Source organism: Oncorhynchus mykiss, chromosome 10 (assembly GCF_057628025.1).
Source record: "Oncorhynchus mykiss isolate SJ-2025 chromosome 10, ASM5762802v1, whole genome shotgun sequence".
NCBI lineage: Eukaryota > Metazoa > Chordata > Actinopteri > Salmoniformes > Salmonidae > Oncorhynchus > Oncorhynchus mykiss.
In genome coordinates, this window is record NC_143031.1 from 36268634 (window position 1) to 36289370 (window position 20737).

At 40.8% G+C, this 20737-nt stretch overlaps 1 protein-coding gene across 3 annotated transcripts; it reads right to left on the reverse strand.

The window, feature by feature from the left end:
* Positions 1-232: 232 nt before the first annotated feature.
* LOC110533762 (long-chain-fatty-acid--CoA ligase 4) lies at positions 233-19139 on the reverse strand. Of its 3 annotated transcripts, none has more exons than XM_036990167.2 (15): positions 19062-19139; positions 15029-15262; positions 14556-14733; positions 14321-14430; positions 12999-13137; positions 12553-12703; positions 12121-12244; positions 11930-12001; positions 11581-11720; positions 10706-10878; positions 8396-8470; positions 6657-6845; positions 6327-6441; positions 3331-3488; positions 233-3166 (listed from the first exon to the last, which is right to left on the reverse strand). In XM_036990167.2, the coding sequence occupies exons 2-15, from the start codon at positions 15254-15256 to the stop codon at positions 3009-3011; spliced, it is 2010 nt and encodes a 669-aa protein (XP_036846062.2). In that variant the 5' UTR covers positions 15257-15262; positions 19062-19139; the 3' UTR covers positions 233-3008. The 3 variants fall into 3 exon arrangements, with proteins under 3 accessions (XP_036846062.2, XP_036846063.2, XP_036846061.2); XM_036990168.2 differs by having other exon boundaries at positions 15029-15265; positions 19062-19131; XM_036990166.2 differs by having other exon boundaries at positions 15029-15587; positions 19062-19131.
* Between the last annotated feature and the right edge of the window lie 1598 nt (positions 19140-20737).

The window sequence follows — 20737 nt, forward strand, 5'->3', positions numbered from 1 at the left end:
CCTATTTAAATGAGGAACCAGAATCGTTCATCACCTCATACCTTGGGCATGGTTTAAATTCAGTCATTATCCTTGTTGAAAGATGTGCAAAGCTTGCTCCAATGATAGGGAGAATCTCTCTTTCTTTACAGAACTGTGAAATAATGTGGTAGATATAAACTAGTGAACCTAATTGTATATCGTTGAACAATACTTAATATTAGTCTGACACTTATTCAAATAATAAAAAACATTTTACAGTGGGCAGAAAGCTTTAATGTATTCATATAAAAAGTACATGTACAGAAAATGACTTCACCAGAATGTACACACTGCCCATCCCTTATCACACATTGTTTCATACACGTAACAGATTTTTATAAATAATACAAATGAGCAGACAAAACATCAATATAAACCAATGAAGATAAGTGCTTCACAATTAAAATAAGATGACATGTTCTCAAAATAATTACTACTGCAGTGCATTCTTGGTTGATGCATAGTTAACCCTGAGTGTAAAAAATTATAAAACATTGACAAAAAACATGTAGTGGCTTTTTGACCTTTCTCACTCCTATTGGAACAGGGCCGTGATATGACATAATGGATTAGAGTCGTATCATGGCTAATTGTAACAGTGTCTTTGTTTTATCCCAATGTGTTGGCCATTGAGGATGGCTCAATTGGGATAGTTAAATTGTATTTTATGATATGAATGCATCCTGGAATATACATTTTTGGCATTAATTTGCATGTTTCAGTTGGTCACGACACCATAAATTCCCTCTTACTGCATTATATGCGACATTAAAACGCTTCAGAATGCTATAACTCATTAGCTTCGAATGTCTGTACATTTGAAGCAAACTTGCCTATTCACAGCATTTTCGTCAACGTTCCACACAAAGTTTCAAGAAGCACAATTGTGACCTTTAAACAATTCAATAGTATTAAATTCATTTTTTTTTTAAATGGCTCAAAATTTAACTTGACCTTAATGTATATGCATACAAAATCTTTACATTCAAGTTTTATTTACACATGCTACTCAATTGGATTTAACAGCATCTAAAAAATTGCATTGAATTATATTGAGTATTTCATATCTTGATAAATATACAATTATTCAAGAGCATACAGACTATTAAATTGGCAGATCCAGAGGTCGGAAATGTAGAACTATTACATTATAAAGATGACTTGAAACATATAACCGAAGTCTATAAATATTGTACAGTATACAAAAACAGAGGTGTCGGTAGAGATCAGCATGAAACAAAGAGGCTAAAGGACTATCTTCAAACAGAAATGATAATCCATTCTGTAACATAGCAAGAATGATATTCACCATACCAGACCTAGTACCTGAAAAATCCCAAATATAACGTGACATGCTTGGGTTGGGTTGTGTCACCATGACAATGTCATGAGCAGGTTCAAAACATGAAAACCAAAATTAAAACAAGCACAGGTGACAGAAATTTCCAAAATTACACTCAGGTTTCATTTTTGTGCAATAGCCTGAAGGATTGTGGGGTCTCAGCAGTCTTGTGGCAGTAATGTGAACCTATGTTTAGAACAAGAAAATGTATACAGCAGCACTGTGGGGGCTTGCACACTAGGGGGCAGCATAATGTTTTATTTTCATCATACTTCCAGTAGGTTAGCAGGTATGGGCAACATTGATGGGAGTGGGGGCCACAAAGAAACTCTGAATTTATCCTGATGGGCCACAGTGGCTTGCGGATCTGCGTACTCACATCCATACCCATACATGCAGTCAACTGATTTGTTCAATCAATCCATTTGTGCAGTTCATTTACTTAAGAGAGTTAAGTAGTTTAACTAGTGGTGAGGAGGACGCTACCGTGTCCGGACCGTGTCCACCATTCATTTTATGGATTCAGTTTTACTCAAATATCGTTTTAATCTTTGTTTTACTATTGACAGTTACAGCTGATTTTTGGATTGTATATCAATTTGCTCTCCTTAAATTTGTGCCATCTGATGTACTCATTTCAGTGTCTGAATGGTTTAATCTAACTTTCCCCCACCAGCTCCTGATATTAGGGCATAAAAGCTACAATCTCTGTGTCCTGAACTAGCCTAGTGCACATGTGCACCCAGCTATATCCTGTTCAGAGCTTGTTTTCCATGGTTCTCCCTTTTTACTAATATTGTCTTACTTTTTAACTCTGCATTGTTGGGAAAGGACTCGTAAGTAAGCATTTCACAGTCAGCGCATGTGACAAAATTTGATTTGACTAAACTAGCTGGCTACAACTATGCTAGTTTGGCTGGATAAATGACTTCCGGAGAGTATGGGTCCAAAAAGCTCCTCCTGTGTTTAAACACGGAGTGTACAGATATTAGGAACACCTGTTCTTTCCATAACATCGACTGACCAGGTGAATCAAGGTGAAAGCTATGATCCCTTATTGATGTCACCTGTTAAGTCCATTTCAATCAGTGGAGATGAAGGGGAGGAAACAGGTTAAAGAAAATATTTAAGCCTTGAGACAATTGAGACATGGATTATGTATGTGTGCCATGCAGAGGGTGAATGGGCAAGGAACAATATTGAAATGCCTTTGAATGAGGTATGGTAGTAGGTGCCAGGGGCACCGGTTTGAGTGTGTCAAGAACTGCAACACTGCTGGGTTTTTCACACACAACAGTTTCCTGTGTGCATCAAGAATGGTCCACCACTCAAAGGACATCCAGCCAATTTGACACAACTGTGTGAATCATTGGAGTCAACATGGGCCAGCATCCCTGTGGAACACTTTCAACACCTTGTAGAGTCCATGCCCTGACGAATTGAGACTATTCTGAGGGCAAAACGTGGTGCAACTCAATATTAAGGTGTTCCTAATGTTTTTTACACTGAAGTGGGGGTTTTTCTGTAGAGCTTTGAGATAACGCTTATGAAAAGCACAATACAAATAAATAGTATTATTATTCAGACACACATCACTGGTGAAAGTTGTAAGGAAACTGTTCTTTGGTTAGATCAGATGGTGGCTCTACTTCCCTCCGTACATTCTCTCTATATCAGTCTGAAAGTGATTCTTCAGCTCCTTCCTCTTCAATTTGAATGCATCTGTCACCAGGCCAGTCTCAGGAGTCCAGGGCTCTGGGCTTAGACGCACTTTCACTGGGATCTCAAAACACTGCAGTTTGACTGGGGGGGGGGGGGGGGGGGCAAAATGGTTAATATAAAAGGGATATGCATGGCATGAGCAAAGCCCTCGTCACACTGAAATTATGTGTCTATTAATTCTAGGTTATTGTCCATCTGGTTAGTCAAGTTAACAAGATATGTGTCAGAGTAGGTTTCAGCCTTACTTGAGGCAGCCACCTCTTTGATGGCCTTCAGGACCTCCTTCTCCATGGCTGGGTGGTTACAGATCTCCTCCCAGGCAACACTTATGCCGTTGTTATTGGCCAGAGTTGTCAGCTGCTTCTGGTTCGGTACCACAAAGCTTATCACGTAGTTCTGGTCACTAAAAGCAAGAGAAAATAAAATGATAGACTAGACTTGAGCATGCACATTGAATATGTTTTAGGGGTGATATATGTAGAATAACTACTAAAACATAACCACAAATGCATTTGGTATCAATGTAAAACCTACAGTACCGTTCAAAAGTTTGGGGTCACTTACAAATGTCCTTGTTTTTTGAAAGAAAAGCACATTTTTTGTCCATTAAAATAACATAAAATTGATAAGAAATACAGTGTAGACAATGTTGTAAATTACTATTGTAGCTGGAAACGGCAGATTTCTTTATGGAATATAGAGGCCTATGTAGATACAGTGCCTTGCGAAAGTATTCGGCCCCCTTGAACTTTGCGACCTTTTGCCACATTTCAGGCTTCAAACATAAAGATATAAAACTGTATTTTTTTGTGAAGAATCAACAACAAGTGGGACACAATCGTGAAGTGGAACGACATTTATTGGATATTTCAAACTTTTTTAACAAATCAAAAACTGAAAAATTGGGCGTGCAAAATTATTCAGCCCCTTTTCTTTCAGTGCAGCAAACTCTCTCCAGAAGTTCAGTGAGGATCTCTGAATGATCCAATGTTGACCTAAATGACTAATGATGATAAATACAATCCACCTGTGTGTAATCAAGTCTCCGTATAAATGCACCTGCACTGTGATAGTCTCAGAGGCCCGTTAAAAGCGCAGAGCGCATCATGAAGAACAAGGAACACACCAGGCAGGTCCGAGATACTGCTGTGAAGAAGTTTAAAGCCGGATTTGGATACAAAAAGATTTCCCAAGCTTTAAACATCCCAAGGAGCACTGTGCAAGCGATAATATTGAAATGGAAGGAGTATCAGACCACTGCAAATCTACCAAGACCTGGCCGTCCCTCTAAACTTTCAGCTCATACAAGGAGAAGACTGATCAGAGATGCAGCCAAGAGGCCCATGATCACTCTGGATGAACTGCAGAGATCTACAGCTGAGGTGGGAGACTCTGTCCATAGGACAACAATCAGTCGTATATTGCACAAATCTGGCCTTTATGGAAGAGTGGCAAGAAGAAAGCCATTTCTTAAAGATATCCATAAAAAGTTTTGTTTAAAGTTTGCCACAAGCCACCTGGGAGACACACCAAACATGTGGAAGAAGGTGCTCTGGGCAGATGAAACCAAAATTGAACTTTTTGGCAACAATGCAAAACGTTATGTTTGGCGTAAAAGCAACACAGCTCATCACACTGAACACACCATCCCCACTGTCAAACATGGTGGTGGCAGCATCATGGTTTGGGCCTGCTTTTCTTCAGCAGGGACAGGGAAGATGGTTAAAATTGATGGGAAGATGGATGGAGCCAAATACAGGACCATTCTGGAAGAAAACCTGATGGAGTCTGCAAAAGACCTGAGACTGGGACGGAGATTTGTCTTCCAACAAGACAATGATCCAAAACATAAAGCAAAATTTACAATGGAATGGTTCAAAAATAAACATATCCAGGTGTTAGAATGGCCAAGTCAAAGTCCAGACCTGAATCCAATCGAGAATCTGTGGAAAGAACTGAAAACTGCTGTTCACAAATGCTCTCCATCCAACCTCACTGAGCTCGAGCTGTTTTGCAAGGAGGAATGGGAAAAAATGTCAGTCTCTCGATGTGCAAAACTGATAGAGACATACCCCAAGCGACTTACAGCTGTAATCGCAGCAAAAGGTGGCGCTCCAAAGTATTAACTTAAGGGGGCTGAATAATTTTGCACGCCCAATTTTTCAGTTTTTGATTTGTTAAAAATGTTTTAAATATCCAATAAATGTCGTTCCACTTCATGATTGTGTCCCACTTGTTGTTGATTCTTCACAAAAAAATACAGTTTTATGTCTTTATGTTTGAAGCCTGAAATGTGGCAAAAGGTCGCAAAGTTCAAGGGGGCCGAATACTTTCGCAAGGCACTGTAGGTAACCTAGTGGTTAGAGTGTTGGACTTGTAACTGAAAGGTTGCAAGATCGAATCCCCGAGCTGACAAGGTAAAAAATCTGTTGTTCTGCCCCTGAACAAGGCAGTTAACCCACTGTTCCTAGGCCGTCATTGAAAATAGAAGGCCAGCATCCCGGAGTCGCCTCTTCACTGTTGACGTTGAGACTGGTGTTTTGAGGGTACTATTTAATGAAGCTGCCAGTTGAGGACTTGTGAGGCAGCTGTTTCTCAAACTAGACACACTAATATACTTGTCCTTTTGCTCAGTTGTGCACCGGGGCCACCCACTCCTCTTTCTATTCTGGTTAGAGCCAGTTTGCACTATTCTGTGAAGGGAGTAGTACACAGCGTTGTACAAGATCTTCAGTTTCTTGGCAATTTCTCGCATGGAATAGCCTTCATTTCGCAGAAGAATAGACTGACGAGTAGCAGAAGAAAGGATTTTGTTTCTGGCCATTTTGAGCCTGTAATCGAACTCACAAATGCTGATGATCCAGATACTCAACTAGTTTTATTGCTTCTTTAAAATCAGCACATCAGTTTTCAGCTGTGCTAACATAATCGCAAAATGGTTTTCTAATGATCAATTAGCCTTTTAAAATGATCAACTTGGATTAGCTAACACAACGTGCCATTGGAATACAGGAGTGATGGTTGCTGATAATGGGCCTCTGTACACCTATGTAGACAATCCATTAAAAATCAGCCATTTTCAGCTACAAGTCATTTACAACATTAACAATGTCTACACTGTATTTCTGATCAATTTGATGTTATTTTAATGGACAAAAAAATGTGATTTTCTTTAAAAAACAAGGACATTTCTAAGTGACCAGTAGTGTATGTGGTATAATAAAGCAGACAGAAGAGTTACCTGTTTGCATATGCACAGATGTTGTCAATAAGGGGGCAGTTCTTCAGAGCAGACTCCACTTTCCCCAAGGACACATATTCTCCAGCCTGCAGTTTGACCAGGTCCTTCTTACGGTCTACAAACAAAGCAGAGAGGGTCAGTGAGAAGACTGAAATATGGCAGGATAGCACTGAGAGGTTTTATGGCAGTTAGCATTGTTTAGATCAATTTGAATAGTTTATGCCAGTATTACTTCATGGTCATAAAGTGTTGAGAGGCAGCTGTTGTGCAATGAACAGTGAGCACTGGTGTTATTACTCAGATGTTCTCCACCTCCTCTCAGCCACTCACCCACTATCTGCAGACAGCCATCAGAGTGGATCTCCCCCACATCCCCGGTACAAAACCACCTCTGGCCCTGCTCATCTACCCAGAAGTCATTGTTCAGGTGCTCGCTCTTATAGTAACCCATGGTAACGTTGGGCCCACCAATCATGATCTCTCCACGGGGGTGGGGTTGGTCCTGGCTGGTGTATCCACCTTGGAAACACAGTGGGAAGATAAGAGTGAGGCATGGTGGTAGAGAATAGCTGAATAAAAGGATTGTTTGGAACAGGAAGAAACTAACCACATGGAAACTAATCAAGGCACATAATGAGAGCCACATGCAAATACGGTAACAACAAGCAAAGGAGGCAAACAGGGCAGCTACTAAACGAGGATGTCCAGGTCATCCATGATATGCATACTATATGTATGTGGAAAACATCATATTCACACTCCTTTACTTTTAATACAGGTTGTTCTGTTGCAGCCTGCATTTAAAATGGATTCAATACAGATGTTTGGTATCTGGCCTACACACAATACCCAATATTGTCAAAGTGTTTAGACATTTTTACAAATTAATTTAAAAAATGAAAAAATTAATGTCTTGAGTCATTAAGTATTCAACCCCATTTTTATGGCAAGCCTAAATAAGTTGAGTAAAAATGTGCTTAACAAGTAACATAAGTTGCATGGACTACGTGTGTGAAATAGTGTATAATAGTGTTATTGACATTATTCTTTAATGACTACCTCATCTCTGTGCCCCACACATCCAATTATCTGTAAGCTCTCTCAGTCGAGCAGTGAATTTCAAACATAGATTCAACCACAAATACCAGGGAGCTTTTCCAATGCCTCACAGAGAAGGGCACCTATAGTATTGGTAGATGGGTAAAAATAAAGGAGACATTGAATATCCCTTAGAGCATGGTGAAGTTATTAATTACACTTTGGATGGTGTATCAATACACCCAGTCACTACAGAGATACAGGTGTCCTTCCTTACTCAGTAGTCAGAGAGGAAGGAAACCGCTCATGGATTTTTACCATGAGGCCAATGGTGCAGCCACCCCTATGGTTGAAAATATGGAGAGTGGTACTCGGTAATGTGTTGCATTGAATTTGCTCCAAACAAATACTTAGTATTCATGACAAAAAGTGAATTGCTTTTCCACATGTTTTGCAGTTTTACTTTAGAACTTGTTGCAAACAGGATGCATGTTTTGGAATAGTTTTTATTCTGTATAGGCTTCCTTCTTTTCACTCTGTCAATTAGATATTTCTGTATTTCATTTTCAATAAATTTGCATTGTCCAAAAATACATTTTCACTTTGTCATTATGGGGTATTATGTGTAGATGGGTGAGAATTATTGTTGTTTAAATTCAGGCTGTAACAACCAAATGTGGAAAGAGGCAAGGGGTATGAATACTTTCTGAGGGCACTGTATGTATTGGTTCTCTTAGAGAGATGAAAATGTAATGAATCAAACGATATTTGTTGATGTGAAAATCAAAATGTACAGATTTTAAGGCGGTGTTATTTGATTTTGGGTGTGTTCGCCAGAAACTCTGGCGGGAAAAAAATGGGGTCCTGAGAAATTATGTCGGGAAACGAATTGTGTCCCTGCTGAAAAGGTTTGAAAACTGGTGTAAACAATACAGTACATTTTTTACTTGCAAGCTCTTCTCAACAGTGCAGTACACTTTATCAAAAATGTTCATAAATAAGTGTGTGTTTCTATAGGCTTACTGTCTTACCCTCAACCCAGTCTCGTAGTTTCACCTCACAGCAGATGAGGGGGGCTCCTACTCTCCCAGTGCTGTAGTCTGCAACTGGAGTCAAAACACACAATCACAGATAAATAAAGACACCACGTAGAGTTTAATACTTGATGCCAGTATTAGGCTGTAACCCAGCCCACTAATCAAATCAAATTTATTTATACAGCCCTTTGTACATCAGCTGATATCTCAAAGTGCTGTACAGAAACCCAGCCTAAACTCCCAAACAATGCAGGTGTAGAAGCACGGTGGCTAGGAAAAACTCCCTAGAAAGGCCAAAACTTAGAAAGAAACCTAGAGAGGAACCAGGCTATGAGGGGTGGCCAGTCCTCTTCTGGCTGTGCCGGGTGGAGATTATAACAGAACATGGCCAAGATGTTCAAATGTTCATAAATTACCAGAATGGTCAAATAATAATAATCACAGTAGTTGTCGAGGGTGCAGCAAGTCAGCACCTCAGCAGTAAATGTCAGTTGGCTTTTCATAGCCGATCATTAAGAGTATCTCTACCGCTCCTGCTGTCTCTAGAGAGTTGAAAACAGCAGGTCTGGGACAGGTAGCACGTCCGGTGAACAGGTCTGGATTCCATAGCCGCAGGCAGAACAGTTGAAACTGGAGCAGCAGCACGGCCAGGTGGACTGGGGACAGCAAGGAGTCATCATGCCAGGTAGTCCTGAGGCATGGTCCAAGGGCTAAAAACCAGACTCTGAATATTTCTCAAATCAAGGTTTCTTATTAAAGAATAAGCATCAGTGCTCATGCACATCTGGGGCATGAAGCGACAGACGTACTTGTGCTTCAGACTGACCAAAGATCGGAGGCACACAATTTCAACACTGCTTTGATCTATGAGGAAAATCAAATCATAGCAAACATAATACATTTTTTATCAAATATAATACTGTGTTTGTTTTTAAACTAAGAGCTTGTACATTGTCCTCTGCCTTCCAAGAAAGTTCCCAGAAACAATGTCCTGAGGTCCTGTTAAATGATATGGCCTTATCGGCCCCAGTGGTTATTTGGCATCATTTGACAAAATGTTTCACACTCAAATACTGCTGCATAGCGTATCCTTCTACATTCAGAATGGACTGAAAAGTGACAAATACCTGTGTGACCTAAACAGCAAAGCCGATTGAAGTAAAATAGTTATATTTAGTATAGCTGCCATTCCTCTGCCATCAACAATCCCAGTATCACAGAACCTTTCACAGGTTGGTGCTTCAACAAAGACATTTACCTCAGAGTATGTGTGTTTAAAGACATGAAACTCTCAGGGCAACTCAATAGATTAAAAAGAAGCCTGAGCAATAGCATGCTCTCAAATACCTGTCTTGGCTAAAGCCCAAAATTGCCATAGCATGCATAGGTATAATTTCCTAACAAAAAACACAATGGTGAAGATTCTCAAATGACAGAGCGCCCACCATTCTCCTACACACTACTACTACGATTGAAACATCTACCTGCCACTCAGATTTTTTACCAGCCAAAATATTACATAAAAAAACAAACACAAACAGATGATCATGCCCTGTAATGTTTCTAAAACAAGAAATGTATTAGTAAGAAGTACTGTGGTTTATTGCTCAATTTTAGTACATTTTCTGGGACCCGAGTCTTTCAATCAAAATATCAGGATCAAAATGTTCAGCTACCCCTTTAAGGGCAGGAGGTTACAGTGGTACCGTGGCCACTCGAGTCCTGTCACGTGTCTGTGAGATTTAGGATAGGGCGTCTCTTTGCTATAAGTTGAAGCAGCAGACTAAAACTAATGTTTAAAAACAACCGAGCTTGTGAACATAATAATGTAAATAGCCAAGAAACACATGGACAAAGTCTCACTTTACTTTGTAGACTTTTGAGTAAATTAGACAAACTTGTATGCAAGTGCGCAGCGCCTCCAAAAATGAATATATCAGCACTTCACCCATAGAGCACAGCGCCCCTGTCAGGCAATGTTTTTTTTCATGAGGTGGGATATACAGGTTTCCTATGTCTTCATGCAATTAGCAGCTATGAAACAAAACCGAAGAAATACTTTGAAAACAGCTACTGCAGCAGTTTTCTAACCCTAACTCCACATGTGCTCATCCTGGACTTTTTACTATTTTTATTCGCAAATGATTTCACTGTAGAGCACTGCACATTGACCACCCACCAATGTGGCTGGTGAAATATACATTCTTACCCACCAATACCCAAATCTACCCGCATTTGACGGGTGTTCATTTTATGCCCTGACCCCAGTAGTAGTAGTCCATGCCTGTGCCTGCCCTGACTCACCCTCTGTGATGGTACCTGCTCCACAGGTCTCTGTGAGGCCATAGCCCTGTCCCACGGGGCAACAGAAGCAGATGTTCATGAAGCGCTGGGTGGCGGAGGACAGGGGCGCTCCTCCTGACAGCATCATCCTGATGTTCCCTCCCAGCAGAGCCTTCACCTTCTTAAATAGCAGCCTGACGGACAGGACAGAGGAAGGAAATCAACATCGACCTTAACCATTAGTTCATGTTTACTGATGAAATTTCACTCTGATATCAAATAGAGCTATTTCGTAATCACCCCTAATCAGTCAGAAGGACACCCTGATATCTGATAAGCAGCATTGACTGGCAGACACAAAAATATGGTTTCCTCCAAAACCAGTCAAAATACACACAAGCATACATACAGCACACTTAAAATACACAGATTCCAGAGGTAACCTGTCTAAATGACTACCACCCCGTAGCACACACATCTGAAGCCATGAAATGCTTTGAAAGGCTGGTCATGGCTCACATCAACACCATCATCCCAGATGAACAGCTTCTACCCCCAAGCCATAAGACTGCTGAACAGTTCATCAAATGGCAACCCGGACAATTTACATTGACCTCCTTTATCTCCTCGTATATAGCCTCGTTACTATTTCGTTTTTTTTAGCAAATATTTGTCTTCGTTTTTTAACTCTGCATTGTTGCGAATGGGCTCATAAGTAAGCATTTCCCTGTAAAGTCTACACCTGCTGTATTCGGCGCATGTCTCCAATTACATTTGATTTATGCACTAATCTTGTATCAGGGATCTGACCTATAGCTATGTGCATGTCACAGGATTGTGTATGGTAGATAGAAACATGCTGCAGTGTGTGTGTGTGTGTGTCCTTGTGTACTCACATGTTGCAGAGTGGGGCATCGTAGCCCATTTTGATCTGTTCCAGTTTGTAGTTGTAGCCCAGTTTAAACAGAGTCCTCTGCACATAGCTCATCTCCTGCACCTTGTTCATCACATTCTTGTAGATGCGGTCCATTATTTCCTGTCAGATAACAGATAAACATCTTATATTTCGGCTTCCACCCTCTACAGAGGACATCAATGCTGCAGGATAGTTATGAAAGAGCAAACATAACCTGTTAGAAGATGTCCTCTAGAGCGGACTTCTACAAATCTCTAACGGAGCCTTTTCATAGAACACTAACACATCAGCGATAAGCAGACAGTTTAAGGAAGGATGCTTGTTCTTACCGGTACAGCTGCCATCAGAGTAGGCCTCAACACAGAGCAGTCTCCTTTACTGCCCTTCTTGATTTTTGTAGACTGCAAAAGAGAAGATATCAAAATAACAGAATGTTGCCAACATTGCAAAAAAACTTTTTTTTTGTTGGAATATGCATGATCAATTCTATCGTTTTAGATCAAAGTGCTGAGTCTATTACCTGGTCAGAGAGTGTTTGTGGAGAAGAGTAGCCAATCCTGCAGCCATACGTCATACATGAGATTTCAGCAGTCATTTCCAGCACATGAGCTAGAGGCAGGTAGCCAATGTAGGTATCCTTTGGCCTGCACATGGACACACACACAACTTAGCAATATGAAGATGAGACAGCACTTTACATCATCAATATCTGTAACCCTGCACCACAGTGGTTATGCACTTCCACAATACTGTTTATCTAATTATCAAGTTCAGTCAAATGAGTGCATGATTAAACATGTTCAGGCAAGGGTATCATCAGTACATTACACTGTTTGTCTGCTGTTTCAAAACATTGTGTCTGACATGGGAATGTGACGCAGAGACCTGACTAGCCTAGTTAAATGTTGGTTATACACTTGATAGAGGCGCTGCAGTAGAGTGCTCTGCTCACCCCAGTCCTGGGATCCTCTCACACTGGCCCGTCATGCCAGCGATCAGGTTGCTGTGGATGATCATGACTCCTTTGGGTCGTCCTGTGGAGCCGCTGGTGTACATGACCACAGCCAGATCTGTGGGCTGGGGGCGCTGCACAGCTACACTCACTGCCAGGAGCACACGTCACTTAATAATACTTAGAAAATAAATGGTACAGTCCAAGCCAGTTTCCCACTACGCAGTGGGAAACTAAACTTCCAGCATATGTGCATATTATACTTCATCAGACTTTTTTTTAGCTGCTTATACATTTTACCATCTCTACAATGGCATTTGGGCCATATGTAAACTCAAGTTTCAGTGCAAACACTGTTTGACATAACAGGGTGTCCTTAAACAGTGACCCAACAGTGTGACCTGTGTTTTGTATATGAAAAGTGCTGTTGATGTGTTTTCACCTACAGTTGTCAGGTTTGGCTCCCAACTCCTGTACTGCCTGCATGCTGTAGATCTGAATGCCCTCAGGGTAGCCCGTCCGGCTGATGCTCTTGTTGTCCACATATATAACGTGCTTCAGGTTGAGCATATCTGGCAAAACATTCTGTCAGACACATAGAAAGACATCATTATTTGGCATGACTTTGAACATGAGTAATCTCAGCCCTTTAGGGTTCATTCAAGTTTTGATGATATCAGGGGTTTGTTTTTCAGGTGAACAACACATCTCAGTTCACACACAAACACCCCATGTGTTTTTAACTTCCTCCTTCACCTACGGAGGTGATTACACTCATCCCGTCTGAAAAGATAGCTGGGTCATTCCTTTTGAGAAGTGTAACTTGGTTTAACAAAAAAATCTTTGGATTTCTCCTAATTTTAACATTCTGTAATAAAGAGCACATATTCAAATTCATAAAAAAAAAAATGTTTTTTTCCATCTCAAGAGGTTAATTAAATAACAAACATTACAATGGTAAGGGCCAAATAAAGTAACAGGACTGACTGTAACAGGGCTGACTGTAACAGGGTTGGTGATTTCATGTTAAATCAGCCATGCCCCTCGTGACAGGGGGAATGGAAGCTTGTGTGCAACATTGAGTGGAAATTGAATGCAAGTTTCAACCCCACCAAAAAAATATTGCTAAAACATCTCTAGTCTATCTAATGTTAACAGGGTTGACGTGTTATGCTCGACCCGCTCAGTTTTCCACCACAAAACATCAGAAAATTGCCAAAAGAGTAGAACCAGCTCACCTGCTTTTACACGGTGACTATTAGATGTTCAATGTTTCTTTAAACATTTTTCTTTAAGTAATAGTTTCACCATATTAAAACAAGAGTTCAGTTCATTTAATAGGGTTCACCTTAAAATGAGGAAAACGCTTAAATTAATTGCTGGGACTTTATCAAAGCAACAGAAATAACTAGGGCTGATGGTGAAACTTGTTGAAATGTTAGGATTCCATGGGTTGAAATCTTCCTAGACGTGGCACAGGGTGGACGGAGGGACGTGGCAAAATGTATAATTTTGTCACTTTAGCAAGCCTTTATTCAGATGTATTGAATTATCCATGTGGTCTATATTAAAGGACACTTCATTTAATATAATAGGCTTTTAAAATGTAATATTCGTGCACAATTTCTACTTAAAATATCAAAGGGACGCAAAGGGCACCCATTTCATGGAAAGACCCAGCTCTCTATCCCACTGAGAGAGGAGCTGAGAACAGTAGTGTGTAGTTAGGCTGGAATGTGAACCATTAATTTCCCCTAATATCTCCAACCTTGAGTTTAGTCTCCAGTAGCTCTGCGCTGGTGATCAGGTGTGTGGCCCCACACTCATTAAGCCCAAAGGCCACCGCTTCCTCCCCCAGGGTGGCATACAGCGTGACCACTGCAACACAACCAAACATGTTGTTTAAATGCAAACACACAGCACAATGTTATCTTACTGTTATATTACTTTATATGCTAGTGTTACATCATTAAACAGGGATATGTGTTGCAGTCAATGCCTACATGGAAAGTTGCGTCTGAAGCAGGCCTGTGCAGTGATCATCCACTCTGCCCGTGTCTCACAAAAGATGGCGATGGTACTCTTGGGCTGCTGGCCCAGGGCTGCCAGTCCACTACCTAGATGGCTGATGATCTGGTCCACCTCATCATAGGACAGCCACCTGTACTCCCCCAGGATCAGCTGCAGCAGAGGAGAGAGCACAGGAACAGGCTATTAGGGTTAGTTCTACTAAGGGCCTTCAGTTCACTGGGGAAAATATCCCACTGGAGAGTCAAATCAAGTTATTTCCTGTGAAAATGTTTATGACATTCGATTCAATTACTCCACAAGAGGGTATTTAATCTAGGACAGTTAGATGTTATATGAAGTTATACAAACCTGCTTCAGGTCACATTACCGAAGTAACTTATTTCACAGAACCTTCACTGCACTCTCATTTGTTTCTGGTGCGATGGAGTGTGTGTGTTCACTTTACCTTCTTAAAGATCTTGCCGCTGGGTTGCGTCTCGTTCTCCTCATTTAGGAGCTCCCTGGTACCCAGGCAGTCTGTGTTGCCGAAGCGCTGCACTGCATGCTCAAACAGCTTGTCTAGAGTGTCCTTTCCCTCAAAGTCCTCCCGGGCCAGGTTGTCAAAGTTCTCCACACAACGATAGGGGCCCTCTGCTTTGCCTGTGGTGGACTTGGCTTTCTCTCTCTTGGCCATGGCTTTCTTCTTCCCAGCATCAGTGAGGAAATACCATGGGATAAACGTGATGAGAGTGTACAGCCACATCAACAGGTACACAGGCAAGAAGACTATGTAATGCATGTCAACTTTGAACATCATGGTTGAAGGTGAGGCAGAAGTGGAGAGAAAGAGAGACTCGAGGCAGAAGTGTCTGCTTCAAGGAGAGTTCAGACGGTTCAGCTCTCAGGTCGTGGAAAGATTGCCACGGCAGGTGGCAGTACAGTAATTACAGATGGGCCAGGTAGCAGCACATGCACCCAGACGACTCAATGGAAAGGCTTGACACAAGAGGTCTGTGATGCTAGCTCTATAGACAGAAGGGTGATTGGTCGAGAATTGTTCAGCATAGGGGAAGAAGAAAAAAAATGGATAGAAAGAGAGAGTTGGAGAGAGAGAGAAGCATGTTAGTCATATTGAAGCACTACAGCTAGGAGCTAGCCAGTAGCCACAAGTATGCACTGTTTATAATGCAAAATCTAATTTATAGACAAGCCACACTGAATGACTATTTGTTTTGAATGCGTTTCATGTCAAAGCATATATTCCAATGCATCAAAACCTATCTGCATTTTATATATATCATTATAGTTTTTGTATTGCTGGACAAAATAGCTGAGTTTCAATGGAGCACTGCAATGGCTGATGCAGCTGTACACAAACATCTAGGCCCATGTTTGGTCAATGTTACTTAAGATTTGACAATCTTTTACCTTATCTATAATTGATGCTTGCAGTGTGCAATCATTTCCTAGCACTGGAAGAATGTTAGGTCAGTGTTTTAAAAAGCTGAATGAACACCTGTATTTATTTATGCCAATTGGTGGTGCCTTGGTTAAGACGGAGAAACAATTATAAGATAGAATAATCAGAATGAGCAACAAGTTTTTAATAAATAAATAATAATATTAATAACAATTTGGGTGCTTATATTTGCCCTATTATACACGTGTGAATTGGAAATGTGTTTTTGCATATCCCAACTCTCCCTGAGAGGTTGGGGCCACTGCCAGGGTATGCCATTATCAACGGCGACCCTGGAGCAATTAGGGTTAGGTGCCTTGTTCAAAGGCATATCGACAGATTTTCCACCTTATCGGATGTGGGATTTGAAATAGCAACCTTTCGGTTACTGGCACAACGTGTTAACCACTAGGCCTACCCTAGGAAAATACCCCTTGAGAATGACTTAGGCCTAAATGAAAAGACTGAAATACAAAGAAGACAGAGCTCAGCAGAATGGTTATAAAGCCAAAGAGGTTAGGCTAGGTTAAGTTAAATGGGAGATAGACAGCATAGCCTACATGAAACCTTAACCTTTTACTAGTAAAATATTTTAAACATGTAAGTAATATCAGTAATGCATTCATTTACTTTCTTATTCTGCTTTTACTTTCACCAAATGTCTGGTGCCACTTGGCAACCCTTTGGACCTAAAGGTAACTGCCAAAATAAAGGAAATACAAGTATATCGAAAGCAGGTTCCATGTAAGCCATGTAAGCACATTATTTCATTGCGTAAGATTCTAAGATGGCAACTGGCAAGAGCAATACCAGCACACTAGAAAGTGTAAAAGTGTCACAGAATGTTATTCACGACTTTATCCAAGCCTAAACAAAAATGCTATCTTAAGCCCTGAACAAAGAACATAAAGAGTTGAGCCCTATCCTCAAGTCCATCTTCTTCTTTATATCCACTATTCAGTAAAACATTTAGACCAAACCATATCAAACCATATAATACAATGAGAGCCACAATGTAGCCTAATGGAGGTCAGCTTGACATCAGAGGAACAGTGTCAAAACACCTACATTCCATTGAAAAGGTTATCGAATTGATCTTACTGCTGCTACTGTAACTAGCAGCTGAGCATGCCTCGACAGAATCAGAACTTGTACAATTTTTCATGTTGTAATGCTTGCATCATGATCTGCTATGTTGCCCTGATGATGAAATGCTTGTCACTTGACATCCCTCCAGACAGTCCCTGTTGATGTACTAATGAAGGCTCAAGTGCTTATCGTGCTCATGTGCCACTGATCTGCCTAATTCCATTTACTACATAGGCACAACAACACTCAGGCATAACAACTCCGAAAGGAATTAGCCAGGACAAATTCCTTCTTCAATCAATATTTTTATTCAGTGAGAGAAAAAATATCTTCCTACCACTTTCAAATATACATTAGAAAAAGGCAGGTATCAGGTATATCAGCCCTTGAAACAGAATCAGAATTGTGGGAGAGCATCATGCATTTGGCAGAGGAAAGACCACATGCACACACTTCTGAAAAACACTACACCGGTGAAGAGCAGCCCGAAACAATGCAACCCTTTTGAGAGAATGAACAAGAGAAGAAATTGGTTACCTTACCTACTGTTCTAAGAAAAGCTAACAAAACACAGGTCTTCCTCTTTTCCTGAACAAATAGCCTAGTCCAGACAATGTTTATTGTACACAAAACGACTGTAGATTCTTCACCCCTAGTCTTAGCTCTTTGGTAAACTCAGCTGCACTCAGAGCTAACATACATTCTCCTGCTTCCACCCACAACTGCTCTAATCCAATAGGAGATTGTATTGGACAGGAAGTGATGAGATTCCTCTCTACAGTCATAGAGGGGACAACAGGACAAGACTTACTTAGGTACTTTACACCACTGCGTAAAAGCATGTAATTGGTAAATACATTCACCTTGAGGTGATGTCAATGACCTTTCACACACTGAAGAATACTGTGTGACGCATGAAACGTGACCAAGACTCATAGCAAGGCTGTGTTGTAAGAAAGGATAATCAATGCTACTGCTGTATCTATAAAAACACATGCCAGAAATATACAAAACTAGCAATACAAGCCTTGTACTGTAGCTCAAGCCTTTAAACACAAGTCTACATCAAACATCAGTACGAATTGTAACACAAACACCCGATCAAAACAATTTAGGGTGATAACTGATTTGAAGTGTGCCCACCAGACTTTGCATTCATTTTCTCTCCTGTTATTAGGACTGGTACTGCAAATTAATTTATCGATATTACATTTTGTTCTTGGTGAATAAACCATATCATCATATCACCATCACGTGTGGTGTATATATAACCCATATATAAACTTGTATATAACCCACATCATATAGTTTGTTCAAACGTTCATTAGTTGTATACAATTGGGAAATGTTACATGCCTTTGAGATGGACATCTATAAAATATACTTAAAAAAAATAAATTATCCAGTGAGTGAAGCCATATCCGTGTCTGACCGAGAGTAATCTCTGTCAACTCCCTTGACATAGTTTCGTATCTGAAAGTCGTACTATTAATCCCAACAAATGTACGATCATTGTTCACATATCTATAAGGGAAAAAAACGGGCAACTGTTATACTCCAATATGATGTTTGAAAACTGAGACCCACGCGGCACTGTGCAAGACACCCATGATGTGCTTCATGTATTTGACATGAATAGGTGTCGTTGCTGAATAAAAATGTAAACGACATGTCCGAGAAAATTACTATGACGTTTTGTCGGATGCCTAGCAAATAAAACATACTAGCAACAAAAATGTCACATTGTGGCTTCTAGCGAGGCAGCGTGCGCTGGCCAGATACCATAGGCGCATCATCATAAACAAATATATGAATGAAGTTGGCATAGATAGCTTTCTTACATTGGATATAAAACATTTACTATAAAATATTGCCACATGTATGTAAATAAGATGATGATAACAGATTATCTAGCAGTTTACTGAGCCATTTCCCTAGCTAGTATACTTACCTCAGAAACCGAGACGTCAGCAGGACCGCGTCAGGATGAATGACCGACAGTAACCTCCAACGAAGAGACTAACCCGGAAACTTTACGTCATATGAGTCCATCTCTCGGAGCCAATGAGAATGGGTCTGAAGACCATGCCTATTTGATGCTTTGGTTTAATTTAGGTTTGATAATATTGTCACACTTTATATGCATTTCAACCAGTTATAAGAAATTAATCTCATCTGACTCTAGTTTACACTTATGAATGAGGTGAGTCATAATGTAATACAAGATCACTGTAGACTAAGCAATACATTTTACTGTATGAAATATACATTGCAGTTAAGTCGATATTCAGACATTACACTCTGCTACATTGTGAATGAAAATACTGGTAATGGAGGATATTTCTCTCCCTCAAATGTTCAACATAGGAAAAGCTGCTTGAATGATCAATCTCCCACATATATTGAAAGCAGCCAACTTAAGTGTGTAAATTACTGAAATAAATAGTAAATACTGGCAGAAGAGAGAAGTTGTATCAGTAGTCATTTTAACTTAAAGTTGTGAATGTTATGGTATCTGAAGACACCTTTGTGTAGTGTGCTAAAGATGACAACAGTAGTAGGCCTGAAGACCAACAATGACAAGACAGCCTACGTGGAGGTGAGAGCCTTGGCATAGTGATAGCAGGAAAATAACCGCTCCCTCAAGAGCAACAAAACAAAGGAGCTGATAGTGGACTACAGGAGACATCAGAGAGCACGCCTCCATTGAAGGAGCTGATCATGGACAACAGGAGACAGCAGAGAGAGCACGCCCCCATCCACAGACATGGCGCAGTTGAGTGGCTCAAAAGCTTCAAGTTCCTCTGTGTGCACATCCCTTGCGACCTGAAATGGTGCCTTCACACAGTGTGGTGAAGAAGGCGGAAGAAATTCAATTTGGCCCCTAAGACCCTCACAAACTTCTGCAGATGCACCATTGAGAGCATCATATTGGGCTGTAGCACCGCCTGGTACGGCAATTGCACCATCCAAAACCGCAGGGCTCTCCAGAGGGTGGTGCAGTCATCCCAACGCATCACCGGTGTCTCAGGAAGGCCAAGACGATCATCAATGACCTCAGCCTGTTCACCAACTACCATCTAGGTCTAGGAGACAGTACAGGTGCATCAAAGCTGGGACCAAGAGACTGATAAACAGCTTATATCTCCAGGCCATAAGAATGTTAGAGTCGCCACTAGCCGGCCTTCGCCCAGTACCCTGCCCGTAGTCACGGTTAATAGCCGGCTACCACCCGGTATTTTACCCTGCACCGTAGAGACGGTTTTGCCCAATGTACATAGAGTAATTGATCGCTGGGTCACTTTAATAATGTTTACATACGGTTTTAGCCACTTTATGTATATACTGTATTCTAGTCATGACTCATCCTATATAAACTAATGCTGGCCTCCCGAGTGACGCAGTGGTCTAAGCTGTCCCACTAGAGATTCTGGGTTCGAGTCCAGGCTCTGTCGCAGCCGGCCGCAACTGGGAGACCCAATGGGTGCACAATTGGGGGTAAAAAAAATATATATTTTTTATTATATATATATATATATATATAAATAAAATACTGCTCTACACACAATACATTTGGAAAGTAGTCAGACCCCTTGACTTTATCCACATGATGTTACGTTACAGCCT